The sequence below is a fragment of the Pinus tabuliformis genome, chromosome 4_2 (genome assembly GCF_031772625.1).
Source record: "Pinus tabuliformis cultivar Carrire ecotype Pingquan chromosome 4_2, CPIR1, whole genome shotgun sequence".
NCBI classification, from domain to species: Eukaryota; Viridiplantae; Streptophyta; class Pinopsida; order Pinales; family Pinaceae; genus Pinus; species Pinus tabuliformis.
In genome coordinates, this window is record NC_142304.1 from 666,930,007 (window position 1) to 666,947,530 (window position 17,524).

Genomic DNA, 17,524 nt, shown 5'->3' on the forward strand with positions numbered 1-17,524 from the left:
AGAAAGCCTTTGGTAGTGGATCATTACATAAAGATTGGCAATCTGAGGTGGCAAACACAATTATACCTCCTATCCATATGACATGGAAAAAGGAAGGTGGTGGGGATAATTTCCTGCGATATAAAAGATATCAGCAGTTCATGAAGACTACTCCGCCACCCTCTGCATGCAAGTTTGTGGTTATGTGGAAGCTGTTCTGAATAGTACACCTTAACGATTATTCATTCTAATACTTCCTCCTCGACTTTTCGTCTATTTCTTGTCATATTCAAACTTGACTCTATGTATCGGACAACATTACTAAAATCACCACCTTTTATTATAAATACCAGAGGATCGCGACGTGTAATTCGAACACAACAACAATTGCAATAGAGGATTTTGAGTATATGAGGGGAGTAATGGAAAGGCTTGTGATTGAGGTAGTGAGTACATGTTTCATGGCAATCACGATGGTGGTGGCGTTAAATGCTGTCACAGGTGAAGCAAAAAGAGAGATAAAGCCTATATCCTTTATATTCGGAGACTCTTTGTCAGATGTTGGAAACAACAATCACCTACCATGGAGTCTAGCCAAGTCCAATTATCCATGGTATGGCATTGATTATGGTAATAGAATGCCTACCGGTAAATACACTAATGGCCGAACCATTTGTGATATAGTTGGTATTTCTTACATCTCTCAGCTTCCATAATTCAACTTGTTTCACCTTGTGAATATTTATTTGTATATTGGGAATTTGGGAGGTATTGATTTGATTGGGTGTTGCTAATATTGCAGCTGAGAAAACAAGTTTTCCAATCTCGATGCCGATCCTAGATCCATCCACTGATGAGAACACCATGTTGATACAAGGTGTCAACTATGCTTCGGGTGGAGGAGGCATTCTAAACGAAACAGGATATCTTTTTGTAATAACTACTCAACATTACTCACTCCTCTGGCTTTTTTTTTTTTGGTTAATTTCATTTTCTCACCTATTGACTGTATGCTCACGTAGATTCAACGATTTTGTTTGTGGAGCCAAATAGAGTTGTTTCAAGGGACCAATATGTCCATTTCCAATAAAATCAGGCATGCTAGAGCGGAGAAATTCTTTAGTGAATCCATCTATTTAATGTCCATCGGAAGCAACAACTACATCAACAATTATTTGCTCCCTGTGGAGGCTGATTCCTGGCAATATGCTCTCGATGATTTCATAGACTATCTTATTTCAACATTGCGCCAACAACTCACAGTGAGTTTTCCTGAAGCTTAAATTTGAGACTATTTTTTGGATATATGTTGTGCCCAAGTTTACTAATGTTCTTGATGTTCTAGGTTTCGAGTAGTGGTCTCATCACTCATCATGCACTCAAGTACATGCACTCAAGTAAAGGGGCTCATGCTTTACTTGAGTTTATGATGAAGGGGCTCATATTTTACTTGAACCTCTGATAAATGGTGGTGAGACCATTAGTGTCATGTCTCTACTATATTAATTTACTATTTTCACCATCACATAAAAAAAATTTGTTGTACAATGCATAACTTGATTATCGGCACCTATTTCGACGTATGACGCTGCTACAACTTTAATGGTTTTTGTTTCTACCATCTCGTCACACTTATTAAACAAATTAATGTTTGATGACTTGGCTATTTAGCTAGCTAGATTAATTGCAATGGTTTATGTTTTTTTTTTAATGTTGACATTCCACACGGCTTGATGCACAACACCCCAAGGTGTTTCACTCTATTTCCATCACATGGCCTTCCATGCTCATAGTGATTGCCATTAAATCCTCTTCTCCCGCCCTGTACGTGGCGTGAGCAGACTGTCCAGTCTCGTTCGCTTCTCTTGGAATCTCTGCCTCATCAACGGTGTAGCACACTCCTCGCGATCCTACGGTGGCACTACCCCGAGGTTCTACTCTTCTCCGGAAAGCAATGGTATTGACCTCATTCTTCTGGTAGCTTCCCTGCGAAGCCTACTCTGTTGTGGCCCTTACCTTAGCCCCCTATGCAACTAGACACACTCGGCACGGTGGAATTGATGTCTTTGCAGTTTGAGCTCATGGTCCAGAGGTGGTCAAGACTGTTTTCAGGTAACCCTGTTATTTGCGTTATTGTTCGCCAGTTTCCTTACTCCTTTTATGTGGGATTATAACCTTGCAGGGTGTCTGGTTACCGTTCTGAGGCTCGCACCTATACCAGTGGGGAAGGCGCTCCTCCAGTGTCAGGTTTCGACAACGACCAGGTAAGAATCATTCTGGTTGGGAAATTATGGCCCCTGCCTGCCATCTGGCCTCGGCTCATCACAGTTTTTTTGGCTTTTCTATTAAAAGCATGCTAGCGCCGAAGGGTTAGGGTCTCTTAAGGAAGTTTTTCCTTTGTTAGTTGAAGAGTTCTATCATGTCTCCCACACTCTACCATATTAATTTTTTTTTTGTTAAATACCTCTATGGAAACTATTAAGTCGGAAACCCTCCTACCATCCTTACTACTCCAGTCGTTGGTGAAGTTTTCTGGCAACCAAATTGTTGGTTCATGGTGATGTTATCGGCTTGGTACTATAGGACCATTAGGCCCCTATACTACTAGTGTAACCCCTTATTGTTATTAGTATAACCCACTTATTACATTGATGTACCCATGTAGTGCCCATATTTTTACTATTGTGCCCCATAGAAACCCATTATTGTTATTATTGTGCCCTTACATTATTATTGTTATGTCGGCTCTGATTATGTTATGACCCCTTAGACTCCTATATATAGAAAGGAGGTATTTTCATTTGTATCATCCAAGAATTGTTCATTTATGTAATGTAAAGGAGGTTGCTCCCTCGAAGAGGCTGAATTCTAAGGCGTTGATCTATCTTTTCTTGAGCTGGTTTCATAACATTTGGTATTAGAGCTTTGGATTCTAGGGTTTCGCTGCTCCAAACAGGTCATCGTGGCATTTTCACTATAACTTTTTTTCTGTGACGTTTCAGAAGTTGCAAAAAAACCCATTTGAGAAGAACTCATGCTGAATATTCGGTCCGAATTTCAGAGCTTTTCGCGCGATATTTGCGGAGATATGATCTGAGGAAGTTGGTCTTTTGCAGACTCCTGAATTACATTCAAAATAGGTGACCTGGGGAAAATTGTCATAACTTTCTCTCTGGGGATCGGATTGAAATTTCGTAAGAAGGTACAGAAAGAGGACAGACTATAGTTTTTTTTATATCTTTTTCAGATCCAAAGGTTGAAACAGTGACACGTGGCACTTCATACAAGTTCTCTCTTCTGGAAAGGTCTATAATCAGGTCATCTTGGGAGATTGTGCATAACTCTTTCTTAGAGAATCCAATTTGGATCAGACTGGTGGCATTGGAAAGAGGACACAGAGGGCTACTATATGTTGCAATTTCAGAACTTATAAATCTGAAAGTACAGAGCTACAGTCGTTTCAAGGTCGAGCTCCTAAAATCAAGAAAAAACAAGATGAGGAAGTTTGATGGCAAGGATCTGGTAAATTGGATACTTCAGATGGAGCAATATTTTGATCTACATGGTGTATAACTGTTACAAAAGGTATGTATTGCATCTTCATATTTAGAACCAGATCAATTTTTATGGTATGAAGGGTTTTGTTCTCGTAAACAACTTGTTACGTGGTCAATTTTCACAGAGGAAATGATAGCACATTATGAGGATACAAAGAGCAACACCTTCTTTAGAGCAACACCACAATAATTGGAAAGAGGTAAAGGGCTTTGTGACATAGTGGAAAGAAAAATTATGGAAACCAGGAAGTGTACCCCTCACAACTATAAAGATGGAAGTGTTGTTTCTCCTAGCCTTCCACAACCTACAAGGGTTACACCACAACAATTGGAAGAAAAAAGAGAAAAAGGGCTTTGTTACAATTGTGATAGCAAATGCACTAAAGGTCATAAGTGTGCTGAGAAGAAATTATTTTACATAGAATATGAAGAGGAGGAATAAAAGGATCAAGAAACATCAAAAGAAGAAGATATACGCCAGGACCCCACCCCAGAGAAAGAAGAAATGAATCAGACCATATCTTGTAAATCATTGGCAAGAAATACCACTCCTCAAACTCTCAAGATAGAAGGACATATCAAGAAGAAAAATGTGCAAGAAGTGAAAGATCACATCCAGAAAGAAGAAATGAATCCAACCATATCTTGTAATTCATTGTTCGAAATTACCACTCCTCAAACTATCAAGATAGAAGGACATATCAAGAAGAAAAATGTTCAAGAAGTGAAAGATCACATCGAGCATCAAGAAATGAATCCGACCATATCTTGTAAAGGATTGGAAGAAATTACCACTCCTCAAACTCTAGAGATAGAAGGACATATCAAGAAGAAAAAGGTTCAAGCAGTGAAAGATCACATCGAGCATCAACAACAATTTCTCCAACTTTTAAAGGATAATGCAACTTCGGTGCAAAATCAAACGAAACAACAGGTAGATAAACATCGTAGTGAAAAATGTTTTGATGTAGGTGATTGGGTATTTTTATAGCTACATCTCAAGAAAGCTATTTATGAGAAGGAAATGTTGGCAATACTACATGCACTTAAAAAATGGCGACCTTACCGAATGGGAAGACTCTTCAAGGATGAGGATGTGGAAGCATTGTTTTGTGTTATTTCTATTATCCAACCAGATTGGATAAACGAAGCAAGGGATGAATGGAAGAAGGACGAAGAAGTATGGCCACTTATTCAAAAGTTGCAAAAGATCCCAATTCAAACAATATTGCCAGAAATTGAAGAGGAAGGAAAAATCATATTGGAACTTGGAGCAGTCACAGAAACAAGAACCCGACAGCTACGAAATCGATCAATTTCATAGTATCTCATCAAGTGGAAGAACTTACCCACTGAAGATTCCACATGGGAGGACAAGAATTTTATACAGAAGCATCAAGAACTACTCAAGCGTTGAGGACAACGCTTTTTGAAGGAGAGGGGCATGTTAGGCCCCTACTAGTGTAACCCCTTATTGTTATTAGTATAACCCACTTATTATATTGATGTACCCATGTAGTGCCCATATTGTTACTATTGTGCCCCATATAAACCCATTATTGTTATTATTGTGCCCTTACATTATTATTGTTATGTCGACTTTGATTATGTTATGACCCATTAGACTCCTATATATAGAAAGGAGGTATTTTCATTTGTATCATCCAAGAATTGTTCATTTATGTAATGTAAAGGAGGTTGCCCCCTCGAAGAGGCTGAATTCTAAGGCATTGATCTATCTTTTCCATCTTTTCTTGAGTTGGTTTCATAACAAGTACTAGGGTTCATTAACTCTATACGTACCTTGGAAATCTCCCACCTCCTTGCGATTGATAAACTTGGCGGATATATGTTACACTTGGAAATTTCATTGAATATGCTCTGGTTATATTGTACTGTTTGGGTTAATGCTCTGGCTATCGGTGTTAATTCTCCCTGCTCTGCCCTCTACGTGGCACGAGCAGGCCCTTCTATCCATAGTCATTTACCTTGAGCCTTTCGCCACATCAATGGAGGATGGGTTGGGTTATGATCCGATGGTTCAGCTCTTTCATGGTTTGGTTCATTCATCTCTTGGTTATCCGGTTGAATTATCGCTTCCACCACTTGGCTCTGGCTTTGTTTAGTTTTCCGCGGGTCTTCTCTGTCTATTGCCAGGCCTTGAAACAAGTTGGAAGGCCACTAGATGTGGGAATATGGCGACCCTATCACATGGAAGAATCCGTGTATGTTTTTTTTTTTCTGTTATTTGACATTTTCGTCTCTGGAATTTTATTTTCTGCTGAACACTCCCACAACTCTCTGCTAACTAAGGTTGTAATGGTGCGTTCTAGTTGTAGAGCTCGCCTCAAGAATCCGAGACTCTCAGGCGAGGCTGCAGGGTCGGCATCTCACCTGTCTTCCTTGCTCAAGAAGCCCAGGTAAGGAATTGCTTCCGGATAGCTGTTCTTTGACTGAGTTTGGCTCTTCAGATGATTCGAATCTGAGATGGTCGACTATACTGGTTCTGTTGCACAGCCTTTCTGAGTTCCGAAAGTTTTGAAGGCTTGTTGAGTTAGCAGGGTAATTTTCTTGTACAGCCGAGAGCTGTAGGGGTTGAGACCTGTACCCTTTTGCTCGGGTAGAGGGTTTTGTTTTAGCTCTCTAGCGTCGAGTTGAACAGTGGTTATTCTGATGTAGCTATGTATATTTTTTTTTACCTGCCATGGTTTATCCCATGGCTTATCTGGTTGTACTATGTGAGCTTGCAATGTGCTATGAAGCAACTCTCAGGAAAATCCTGGGTGAAGCTGCTGGAAGCGCCTTGGTTAAACTTATTCTCTTCTCCGAATGTGCATATGTATTCGCATAACCTTTGTTACAGTTTTATAACCAACTGCTAAATAGATGTTGTTCTCAAGCTATATACAGCTGTATGGTATAATGGTATTGTTTCCACACCTTAATTTTCTGTTCAGTTGTTTAAATTTGTGAATGATAACAGTCTCCATCCAGATTACCATTCGTCCTAATAATTGAACCGAAATTTAGATGAATGTTTAGCACTGCCTGACGCTAGTTCATTCCTCTATACTATAAGATTAGGTTCTTTACTGGTTCTCACTGCTTCCATGTTTATTTCTGGTAGTTAAGTCTTATACGCAAGATTTCTTAGTTAATGATTTATTGTGAAACCCCACCCGTAAGGTTCTGGAAGTCCATGTGCAAGGTAACCCTTGACGGGCTCGTTTGCATGATACAAAGTTTTCTCTCTCCACAATTTTCTGTGGTCCATCTTCGGTTACAACCTGAGGCAGAAAATTTTCTACGTTTTGTATGCCATATATGTTTACAACTTATCTGTGTTTCCAGCATGTTAATTGTAAATGAGATGTATACATTTATATATAACCAACGTTATTTCTCCAGACTATACCTCCGTATAATACCCAGCAAAATTTATGGACCTGCATCACTTTGGATTTTACCCTCATTGTTCTGGTTACTATTAACAGGTAAAATTCAATTCCATATTTATTATTTGTTTTCCAAGCGTGAAATCTTTGATTGCAGTCTCGATTTATATTTACCCGGCTAGGGTTTGGTCGGAAAATTGGTATTGTTTTGCTATGTTATATATCTACCATCCCTAGTGATGTGACCCAGCCCACGCTTCCACTTAGCCTCGCCTTTACACCTGTTATGGGCTTTATGACGTGGAATGTCCAGTTATTGTTTTCGGCGGTTGCATGCAATATGGGTAGTAGATATTTTGGTTAGGCAACTGTGAGTGAGTTAATGCTTCATTCAATGTTCACCTACGATCCTCGGGCCTGGTTCCCTCTGGTTGATCTTTGCCCAAAACACCTTGGCTTCCCAGTCATTCGCGATTGTTCGGTTCTGCTGTGCGGCTCTGCGAGGGTTTGTTGGTTACACTGTATGGTTCTTGTTCCGGCGAATATGGTAATCTCTGGTTTTCCTTTGGGTGTGGTTGTGAATGAATGCTGGCCTTCCAAACTTGATTATGCGGTTGCCTGTGGGTTTCTCCTGTGGCACGAGTCTGCCTTGGCTCTGGAGGTGCGCTTGCTCGAACTCTTTTCAAACAGTAAGTTCCCTGGTCTCGTTCTGCCATTCTTCTGTGGTTTGGTTTTGGAATCTGGTCTCTCGTCCGATAATTTCCCCTTGCTGTTGTTCTTATTGCTTCTGGTCTCTGCTCGGTATGTAAAATGGTTTAACTGCTGGTGCCCTTGAACTCAGGTAACAGGGTGATGGACTTCCACGGCTACAAACAGGTAAATGGTCCTCTCCTTGATTTAATTCGACCTTCTTCTGGCGTAGACTCTGACCAGGCCTGCTCCTTCTATCTCAGGCTCTTTCGATTCATCAGTGGCTCTGTTCCATGAACTCCTTGGTCCGGTCACACTCAGGTAATTTATATAACCCTTCTGTTTCTATTTTGCTTCGATTTTCAGGTCTCACTATACTAGGTAGTTTTCATGTGATAAATGTAATATGGCCTATTCATTAGCATAGGCACCAATAGTGGTTAAAATTTAGGTTTTATAAATGAATAATATTTGAGTCCTCCTTATTAAATTTATTAAGTATAGTGATTGTATTTGAGCATTAGTTCATTGGGAGGTTTCCCTTGAAGAGGAAAAGGAACAAGAGTTTATCTTTCCATAAAATGATTACCATATCCTATTAACTTACCTTGATGGTTTTGGATTCAATGAAGTAAAATGAATTTTTATCATATTATTATAGACATTACCCCGTAGTGAATTCATGCAATGGAAACTTATGGAGACCTTTTCTAATCCTTACACCTGTCTCTATCTCGGGAGTTGGATCTCATCAATGGTCCAGGACATGGATGCCCATCCGATGGTGAAGGTTTTCTTGAGATTGGTCATGGTAACTAACCACCCAATCCATGCTGGCCGAGGTTCATTTGTGTTATTTTTTGTAGGGTTTCCATACAACTTCTACCTTGCAGGTTCCAGATGTTTGGCAAGGTAATGGGACAAAGACTCTTTGCGAGACATTAGGAATGGTTTAGGTGAATTCATCAAAGAGGCAGAGGAGACAAAGCTGAATTGATACACCTCCTATGCGCGGATCTGTGTATACATGCACCTTAGCAAAGCTCTCCCGGACGCGATAAGCCTCTACCATGATGATTATGAATGGTTACAAATAATAGATTAGGAGCATGTACCATTCAGCTGTCGAAAATGCCACACCCTGGGCCATTTATTCCAAGACTATCACTCCAATATGAAATCCACAGCCACCCCTTCAATGGAAAAATCTGATCCAGATGGGTTCACAAAAGTTTCCAATCGCAAAAAGACCCATAAAAATCCCTCTACCTCAGTCAAAAAACCTGTCATAAGCACCTCCTTGCCTTCAACAAGCAACAACTTTGAAATCCTACTCCAGCCGAAGGTTCATATTTTAGATAATCAGAAACAACCTGAAGCCATTCCTAAGACTTCCACCCTTTTTGCTCCATCAAGCTCAAATAAAGCCCTCAATTCTAAGCAACCCGCGGACACCAAAACGCCCTCTTCTAGTAACATGCAAAAAAGGACTGCTCAAGGTATGGAGGTAGATAGCACTCAGATGCAGCTCACGATTGTAGATGATACAGAGGTAGAGTAGGACATAGTACATCACATGGAAGAGGAACTGGAGAGCTTCGACATCGGAGATCTAGATATACTGGGACTTGAACAAGCTTGTAAGAAAAAGGAATATGACAAAATTCCTGAGCAACAGCTAGAGAACTTAGAAGTAATTCTCTCAAGAGCACAGAAGCAAATATCATTAGGCGTCCAAACTAGCAGTCAGTGGGATGGAAGAAATATCTTCAAAGACAACAAGAAACGAGGATGGAAAACCGATCTTCAGAGAACCATCCACATAGGGGAGATGCTGGTGGAATCTGGAAGATACCCCAAGCTCACCAAATACTATAATCCCCTTCCCATGTTGGGTTGTGTTATATTCTTTCCACGTAGTTAATAGGGGGTTTGAAGGGCACCCGTAACCCCACTTTATGGGGTCCGGGGCAGCGCCCCGGAAAATTTTGGTTTTGGACCATATGTTAGGTTGGGCGGACCCACCTATGGTTTTGTGCATGATTTTCGCACATGTTTTTTGGACACGATGTTTTTCGGTCCATGGTATTGGACGTGATGGTTTTCGGTCCATGGTATTGGATGCTTCGGCATGTATAAATATGTATTGTAACATTGAAAGGAATATAATGAAAAATCAAGCTGGTAGTCCCGGTTTTGGGATCCAGGGAAAAATCTTTGTGCATATGTGTTTTATGGGTTATGCTCTCACATTGTTTATTTTCTTTGTTTAAGAATTCATATGTAGGTAATTTATGTACAGGGTTAAAACCTACATCTGGTATCAGAGCTGTTTTGGCTTGAAGGGGATGCCTTTGTTGCTGAGGGGTTTCGCTCGGGCCTGTGGTAGACCCTGTTCAGTGGGAGATCTGCGAGATCGATTCTAGTGGTGAAAGAAGATGGCAAGCAGTGGAAAGATAGAGATTGAGAAGTTCAATGGTCAGAATTTTGAGTTGTGGAAACTCAAGATGGAGGATCTGTTGGTGGATAAAGATCAGTGGATCGCGGTAGATCCGGGTACTAAACCATCGGGAGTGACCGATGAAGAATGGAAGAAGTTGGATCGGAAGGCAAAGAGCACAATACGATTGTGTGTCTCGGATTCAGTATTGTTGAATGTATCAGGGGAAGATACGGCAAAGGATTTGTGGGTCAAGTTAGGGACTTTGTACCAATCTAAGTCTTTGGTGAATAAACTCTTCCTGCGGAAAAAGCTGTATAACCTGAGGATGAAAGATGGAGACTCGGTGACAGAGCATCTGAATGCGTTTAATACTGTGGTAAGTCAGTTATTATTTGTTGATATTAAAATTTCAGAAGAAGATAAGTGCATCAGTCTGTTGTGTTCTCTACCAGATTCGTGGGATAGTCTGGTTATTGCAATAGGTAGCAATGCAACTGCTTTGCAGTTTGATGAAATAGTCTCAGCCTTGCTGACGGAGGAGATGAGACGGAAAAATATGGACAACCAGAATGGTGATGCCTTGTCTGTATGAGGACGGTCCCATAACAGAAACAAAAATAAGTCATCGAGTGGGAGATCTAAATCTAGAGGGAGATCTAAATCTCCAGGAAAACCTACAAAGGTGGTGTGCTAGAAATGCGGAAAGGAAGGGCACTTCAGAAGGGATTGTAAACATAAAGCTCCTGATAAAGGAAAGGGATCTGATGATGCTCCTTCTGCAGAGGCGAAAACCACCTCAGATGAAGGTGGGGATGTGTACTTGGCTTCTTCAAGTACACATGTAGATCATGAGGCATGGTTGATTGACTTAGGTGCATCCTTTCACTTCACTTCCCATAGAGAGTGGTTCTGCGAGTATGAGAAATACGATGGTGGTGATGTCTTCTTAGGAGATGATAGGAAGGCTAGAATCATTGGTCGGGGAAAAGTAAAGTTGAAGTTGCAAGGTGGAAGGGTTAGAACACTTCCGGGTGTTCTACATATTCCTGCATTGGCCAGAAATCTGATTTCTATAAGCAAGTTGGATGATGCAGGTGTAAAGACGGTGTCCGAGAAAGATACCTGCAAGATGGTTCGAGGAGCACTGATATTAATGCGGGGAGTTCGGATTGGAACTCTGTACAAGCTGCAAGGTAGCACTGTTGTTGATGGGTGCAATAGTTCTATGGTTCCTGAAAATGGAGTAGAGAATCTAGTGGTCTCTGGAGAGAAGACCATGTTGTGGCATCAAAGGCTTGGACATATTGGAGAGAAGGGCCTTCGAATACTTCATGGTAAAGGTATGGTAGAAGGTATGAATAATAGCTCTCTGGATTTTGATTTCTGTGAAAATTGTGTATATGGGAAGCAAAATCGGGTGAGTTTCTCCTCTGGTGGTAAGAGGACAAAACAGATATTAGAGCTTGTGCACAGTGATGTGTTTGGACCTGTGAAGGTTCCATCACTGGCTAAGTCTGTGTACTATGTATCATTCATAGATGAGTTCTCAAGGAATACATGGATATATTTCCTTAAGAAGAAATCTAAAGTCTTTGACAGGTTTAAAGAATTTAAGGCTCTGGTGGAAAATTAGAGAGAGAAGAAGATAAAGGTGCTGAGGACAAATAATGGTGGAGAATTTTGCAGCAAGGAATTTGAAGAATTTTGTAAGAAGTGTGGTATAGCAGGGCAGAAGACTACTCCATACACACCTCAGCAAAATGGAGTCGCAGAAAGAATGAACAAGACGTTGATGGAAAGGGCAAGAAGCATGCTCAGTGGTGCCGGGTTAGGACAGGATTTCTGGGCAGAGGTGGTGGATACTGCATGTTACCTGATCAACAGATCACCTTCATCAGCGTTGGAGGATACGACTCCACAAGAAGTATGGACTGGTAAGAAACCCTCTCTTTCACATCTAAGGGTATTTGGATGTGATGCATATGTACATGTTCCAAAGGAGAAACGAACCAAGTTGGATAGTAAATCTGAAAAGTGCATCTTTATTGGGTATAAGGATGGTTTAAAGGGTTATAAGATTTGGAACCCAGTCACATGGAAGGTTGTGTACAGCCGAGATGTGTTGTTCAGAGAGGTAAAAGATGTTATTCAACATGAAGTCCAACCAAAGGAACCTGAGAAGATAGAGTTTGAGCCAAAGGAGGAAGAATCAGACTCTGCAGCAGAGGAGGAATCAGAAGATGAAGAGCCACAAACTCCGGTTGTGAGAAGATCAGTTCGAGAAAGAAGGCAGCCAGAAAGGTATAGTCCATCTGCTTTCAGTTCAAATTTTGCTTTGTCTGTTACTGATAATGATCCCAGAACTGTGAAGGAAGCAGTGGATTCAGAGGATGGAAAACTCTGGAAAGAGGCCATGGTCAATGAAATGGCATCTTTGCACAAAAATGAGGCTTGGGATCTGGTGGAGTTGCCGGCTGGAAGGAAACCCATTGGTAGCAAATGGGTGTTCAAGAAGAAGACAAATGCAGAAGGAAAGGTGGAGAAATACAAAGCTCGGTTGGTAGAAAAAGGTTATTCCCAGGTGCTGGGAATTGATTTTGGTGATATTTTTTCTCCTGTTGCCAAAGTAACTTCTATTAGATTACTTTTATCTGTTACTGCTGCTTTTGATTTTGAGGTAGAACAGATGGATGTGAAGACAACATTTCTTCACGGGGATTTGGAAGAGGAAATCTACATGAAGCAACCTGAAGGCTTTGCGGTGAAGGGTAAGAAAGAACTGGTATGCAAGTTAAAGAAGTCTCTGTATGGGTTAAAATAGTCACCAAGGATGTGGTATCAGAAATTTGATACATTTATACGGGGACTTGGCTTGACCAGAAGCAAAGCAGATCATTGTGTGTATTTTAAATTAATTGGTGACCGTATTATTTATCTGGTCTTGTATGTGGATGATATGTTGCTGGTTGAAAATGACAAAGAAATTATCCAGGATTTGAAGACCCAATTGTCCTCCAAATTCGACATGAAAGATCTTGGTGCTGCAAACTATATTTTGGGCATGGAAATTAAAAGAGATCGGTCAAAGAGGAAGCTCTGGTTAAACTAGAGGAAGTATGTCAAGACAATACTCCAGAGGTTTAATATGCAGGATAGTAAATCGGTGAAGGTTCCTATTCCTGTAGGTGTGAGGTTATCTGCTGAACAGTGTCCCAAGACACAAGAAGAGGAAGAGGACATGTCCCGTGTTCCATATGCAAGTGCAGTGGGTAGCCTGATGTATGCAATGGTCTGTACTAGACCAGACATTGCACATGCAGTGGGAGTATTGAGCAGGTTTATGTCAAAACCTGGGAAGGAGCACTGGACATCAGTGAAGCGGGTTTTCAAGTATTTGTGTGGCACTAGTGATTATGGTTTGTGCTACCAAGGAAGACCAGGATTGGACAGAGTGTTGGATATTCATGGCTTTTCTGATGTAGACTGGGCTGAAGATCTGGATCAGAGAAGATCTACAAGTGGGTATGTGTTTAACCTATTTGGAGGTGCAGTCAGTTGGATGAGTAACAAACAATCTTTAGTGGCACTATCAACTACAGAGGCAGAATACATGGCAGCCACTCATGCAAGAAAGGAAGCAGTTTGGTTGTAGAGATTGTGTTCAAGTATGGGGTTAGTACAGGGAGCTATAAGAATAGACTGTGACAGCCAAAGTGCAATTTTCTTGGCAAAGAACCCTGCTTATCATTCAAAGACAAAGCACATTGATGTTCAGTATCACTTTGTGAGGGATATGATAGAAGACAGAAAGGTGTTGCTGGTAAAGGTGGACACTTTGAAGAATACTGCAGATGCATTGACAAAATCTGTGAGCTCTGAGAAGTTCTCTTGGTGTAGAGAAGCAATGGGAATCTCAGGGCTGAAAAATGACTAAGCTCTCCTGTGGCCCCCTGTGGAAAGAAAACAACAAGTGGGAGATTGTTGGGTTGTGTTATATTCTTTCCACGTAGTTAATAGGGGGTTTGAAGGGCACCCGTAACCCCACTTTATGGGGTCCGGGGCAGCGCCCCGGAAAATTTTGGTTTTGGACCATATGTTAGGTTGGGCAGACCCACCTATGGTTTTGTGCATGATTTTCGCACATGTTTTTTGGACGCGATGGTTTTCGGTCCATGGTATTGGATGCTTCGGCATGTATAAATATGTATTGTAAGATTGAAAGGAATATAATGAAAAATCAAGCTGGTAGTCCCAATTTTGGGATCCAGGGAAAAATCTCTGTGCATATGTGTTTTATGGGTTATGCTCTCGCATTGTTTATTTTCTTTGTTTAAGAATTCGTATGCAGGTAATTTTTGTACAGGGTTAAAACCTACATCCCAATCATGAATCATGAAGCTCATCTCATGGAAAATCAGAGGGCTCAACAGCCCGGGGAAGGGACGATTAATAAAGAACATGCTACAACAGGAAAAGCCTCAAATTCTCTTCTTGTAGGAGACCAAGCGTAATTCCCACAACGTTGTATCAGATCCTTGCCAAAGCATGGCCAAGAAGCAAAGAAGTGGCGGTGGAAGCCATGGGAGCCCCAGGAGGGCTAGTCATCGTTTGGGATGATAGAGCTATAACACTTACCAACATACATGCTATTAAGCACTTTATTCAGGCCAAGTTTCATTTAACAGGGACAAATGTTCATGGACACTTAACTAATGTCTACTTCCCCCAGGAGGCAACAAACAAAGTAGACACACTGAACACCCTAACTCAGATCAACTCAGAAAGATCCCACCCACTTTGGATCATAGGTGGGGACTTCAACATGATTACGAGATTGGAGGAAAAAAGAGGAGGACGGATTAAGCTGGACTGTGAAAGCATGCACTTCAAAAACTACATTCATAACAACAGGCTTATAGATATGGAATTCAACAATGGTGTTTATACTTGGAACAACAAGCGTGCAAATTCCCACCAAATTGCATCTCAGTTAGATAGATTCCTAATCTCTGATAATGCAATACATCTTGGCGGGGATCTCTTGGCCTCTATATTGCCACTCTCTGGCTTGGACGATTGGCCTATTAGGCTTCACTGGCAAAGACTGGGAGACAATGTTCGCAGACCCTTTCGCTTTGAAGCCTTTTGGCTGAATCACCCCGATTTTCATAACCTAATAACAGAGACATGGAGAAATTTCACACCACCAGAAGGCGCAAAAATGTGCAAGCTCTAATGTTGACCTTTTGATCACGCGCGAGATTTTGAACCGGAGCTCACACGCCCCTACAACCTCGCCTCCTGTGGCCCTCTGCAGGCCTCCTGCCTGTCAGCCCCTGCTGTTGGGTCTCCAGTCTTCCCCTCAGCATCTCTGCAGTCAGGCTCTGCCCTCCTCCTCCAGCCAGTGCTGTGACTGGCTCCCTTCTAGCCTTTCCATGGCTAGGATCGACCCCTCCCAGATGCAAGACAATGAAGACCAGGCTGAGATCTTCGCCTCTCTCATTTCTGAAAATGCTACCATCTGAAACAAACCCACATCTTCAAATTTCGTCAAGAAACTGGCTGACATCTAAGAAATCTCCCTTCCCCCTAGTCTCCCAAGGAAGGTAGCAATATATCTAGCAGAGAGAGGTCTGGTTGGACAATTTACTAGCGTGTGGCCCTCTCCCAGAGCTATATAGAAATGGGTGGAGCTCAACTAGAACACGAACATCCAAGGAAAAATCGCAATAAGATTTTGTGGAAGGGGTTACTACACATTCCTCTTTGAAACCAAAGAATACCAAAATATCATCTTTAGAAATGGTCCCTACTTCATGGATTCGAGAGGTCTCTATCTGAATAGATGGTCCCCTGACTTCGACCCAGAAATGGATATACCTAATGCAGTCCCGATTTGGGTTCGCTTGCCCCATCTCCCTCTTCATTGTTGGGGAAATGAATCAATCAAAGCCATTGGGAACATTGTTAGAAAATACATCGACAGATGTGAACCAAAGGACAACATGCATGCATGTGCAAGGATCTGTGTTGAATTCAATTTAGGAAAGGGCCTTCCGGAAGTAATCAAGATCAAAGTGGACCAATGGACCCATATTCAGTAGCTGGACTACGAACAAATCTCGTTCAAATGTAAGGTATGCCATGAATATGGTCATTTTGCTAATAGGTGTAGTAAACTAAAAGAAAATGAAATGAATGAAAATGTTGAAGCTAATGAAGACATATGGGAACAAGTGAAGAAAAAGAAAGCAAACCCCAAATGGTCTGGCCCAAAACCAAAGCCTCCCCCAGAAATCCAAGCTGCATCCTTCTCCTCCCCTCCCATCTTAACTCAGTCATTACCCTCTACATCAGACCCCTTCAAATCTTTGGAGGAAGAAGACCCCTCATCCCCCCACTCTCCTCCTGATCCCCAGGAGCCCCCTCTCCCTGAAATCCAATGCCAAGACACTATCGAATCCTCATTGCCTCTTACTATTTCCTCTCAGCCTCTTCTTGATCCTCCCCTCAACAGAATCACTAGAAGCTCATTTAAAGATCATGGGGGTTCTAGTGAACCCTCCATGAAACCTGGCCCAAGCAAGAAATCTGCTAAGCAGCAGAGGGATGAGAACGCGCAAAGGACATAGCAATGGGAACGCAGACACCCATAGAAACTTATATCCTGGGGCAGCATGACAAAAAAGAAATCAACAATGACGAAGGGGGGCGAGCACCTCCCCGCATACCTTATATTCGATGATGAAAATATTATCTTGGAACATCAAGGGACATGGGCACCCCTCTAAGGTAGCAGCCCTAAAGGATCTTATCATTTCTGAGAAGCCAGGAATTATTATGTTACAAGAAACAAAACAAAACCACAAGGAAATGAATAAAGTCATTGAGCAGTAGAGACAGTATAGAGGAAGCATTAGTAAGGCAAGAGGAGCCTCATGAGGAATAGCAACAATTTGGAATCAAGGTATATGGAACTGTATTTCGGAAATAATAAATCAACACTGCTGGAAACAATAAATCAACATGCTCTGCCTCTGACCACTTCCCAATAACTCTAACGCTCGAAAATCATGGGCCACTTGGGTCCATTCCATTCAGATACATTTCTCTCTAGAATGATATACCAGCAGTTGCAGGAATTGTTTACAGCTCTTGGATCCAACACATCGAAGGCTCTCCCAGTTTCATTTGGGAAACAAAACTACAGAAAATAAAACAAGCAATCAAAGAATGGGCTAAAACAAAGTATCAACAACCGGAGAAGGTAAAAAAAGAAATTAAGAACAATTTGGAGAGTATCCAAAGAGTAATATAGGATAATGGCCTTTCCCAAGAGAACAAACAGCAAGAAAATGAACTCTACTTACAGCTCTACCGAGTTAACAGAGAAGAGGAAACAAAATGGAGGCTCAAGTCGAGACAATTATGGTTACAAGGGGGTGACAAGAACTCAGTTT

The 17,524-nt window shown here is 41.4% G+C and overlaps 1 protein-coding gene across 1 annotated transcript in view; it reads left to right on the top strand.

Moving 5' to 3' along the window:
• The first annotated feature begins 401 nt into the window (after positions 1–401).
• Positions 402–17,524, top strand: part of LOC149171184 (DNA polymerase delta catalytic subunit-like) — a 41,276-nt gene continuing 24,153 nt past the window's right edge. The window contains exons 1-2 of the mRNA XM_089425874.1: positions 402–592; positions 2,162–2,243. Of these exons, the coding sequence (XP_089282000.1) occupies positions 402–592; positions 2,162–2,243 (273 nt within the window). The remainder of the gene's footprint in view (positions 593–2,161; positions 2,244–17,524) is intronic.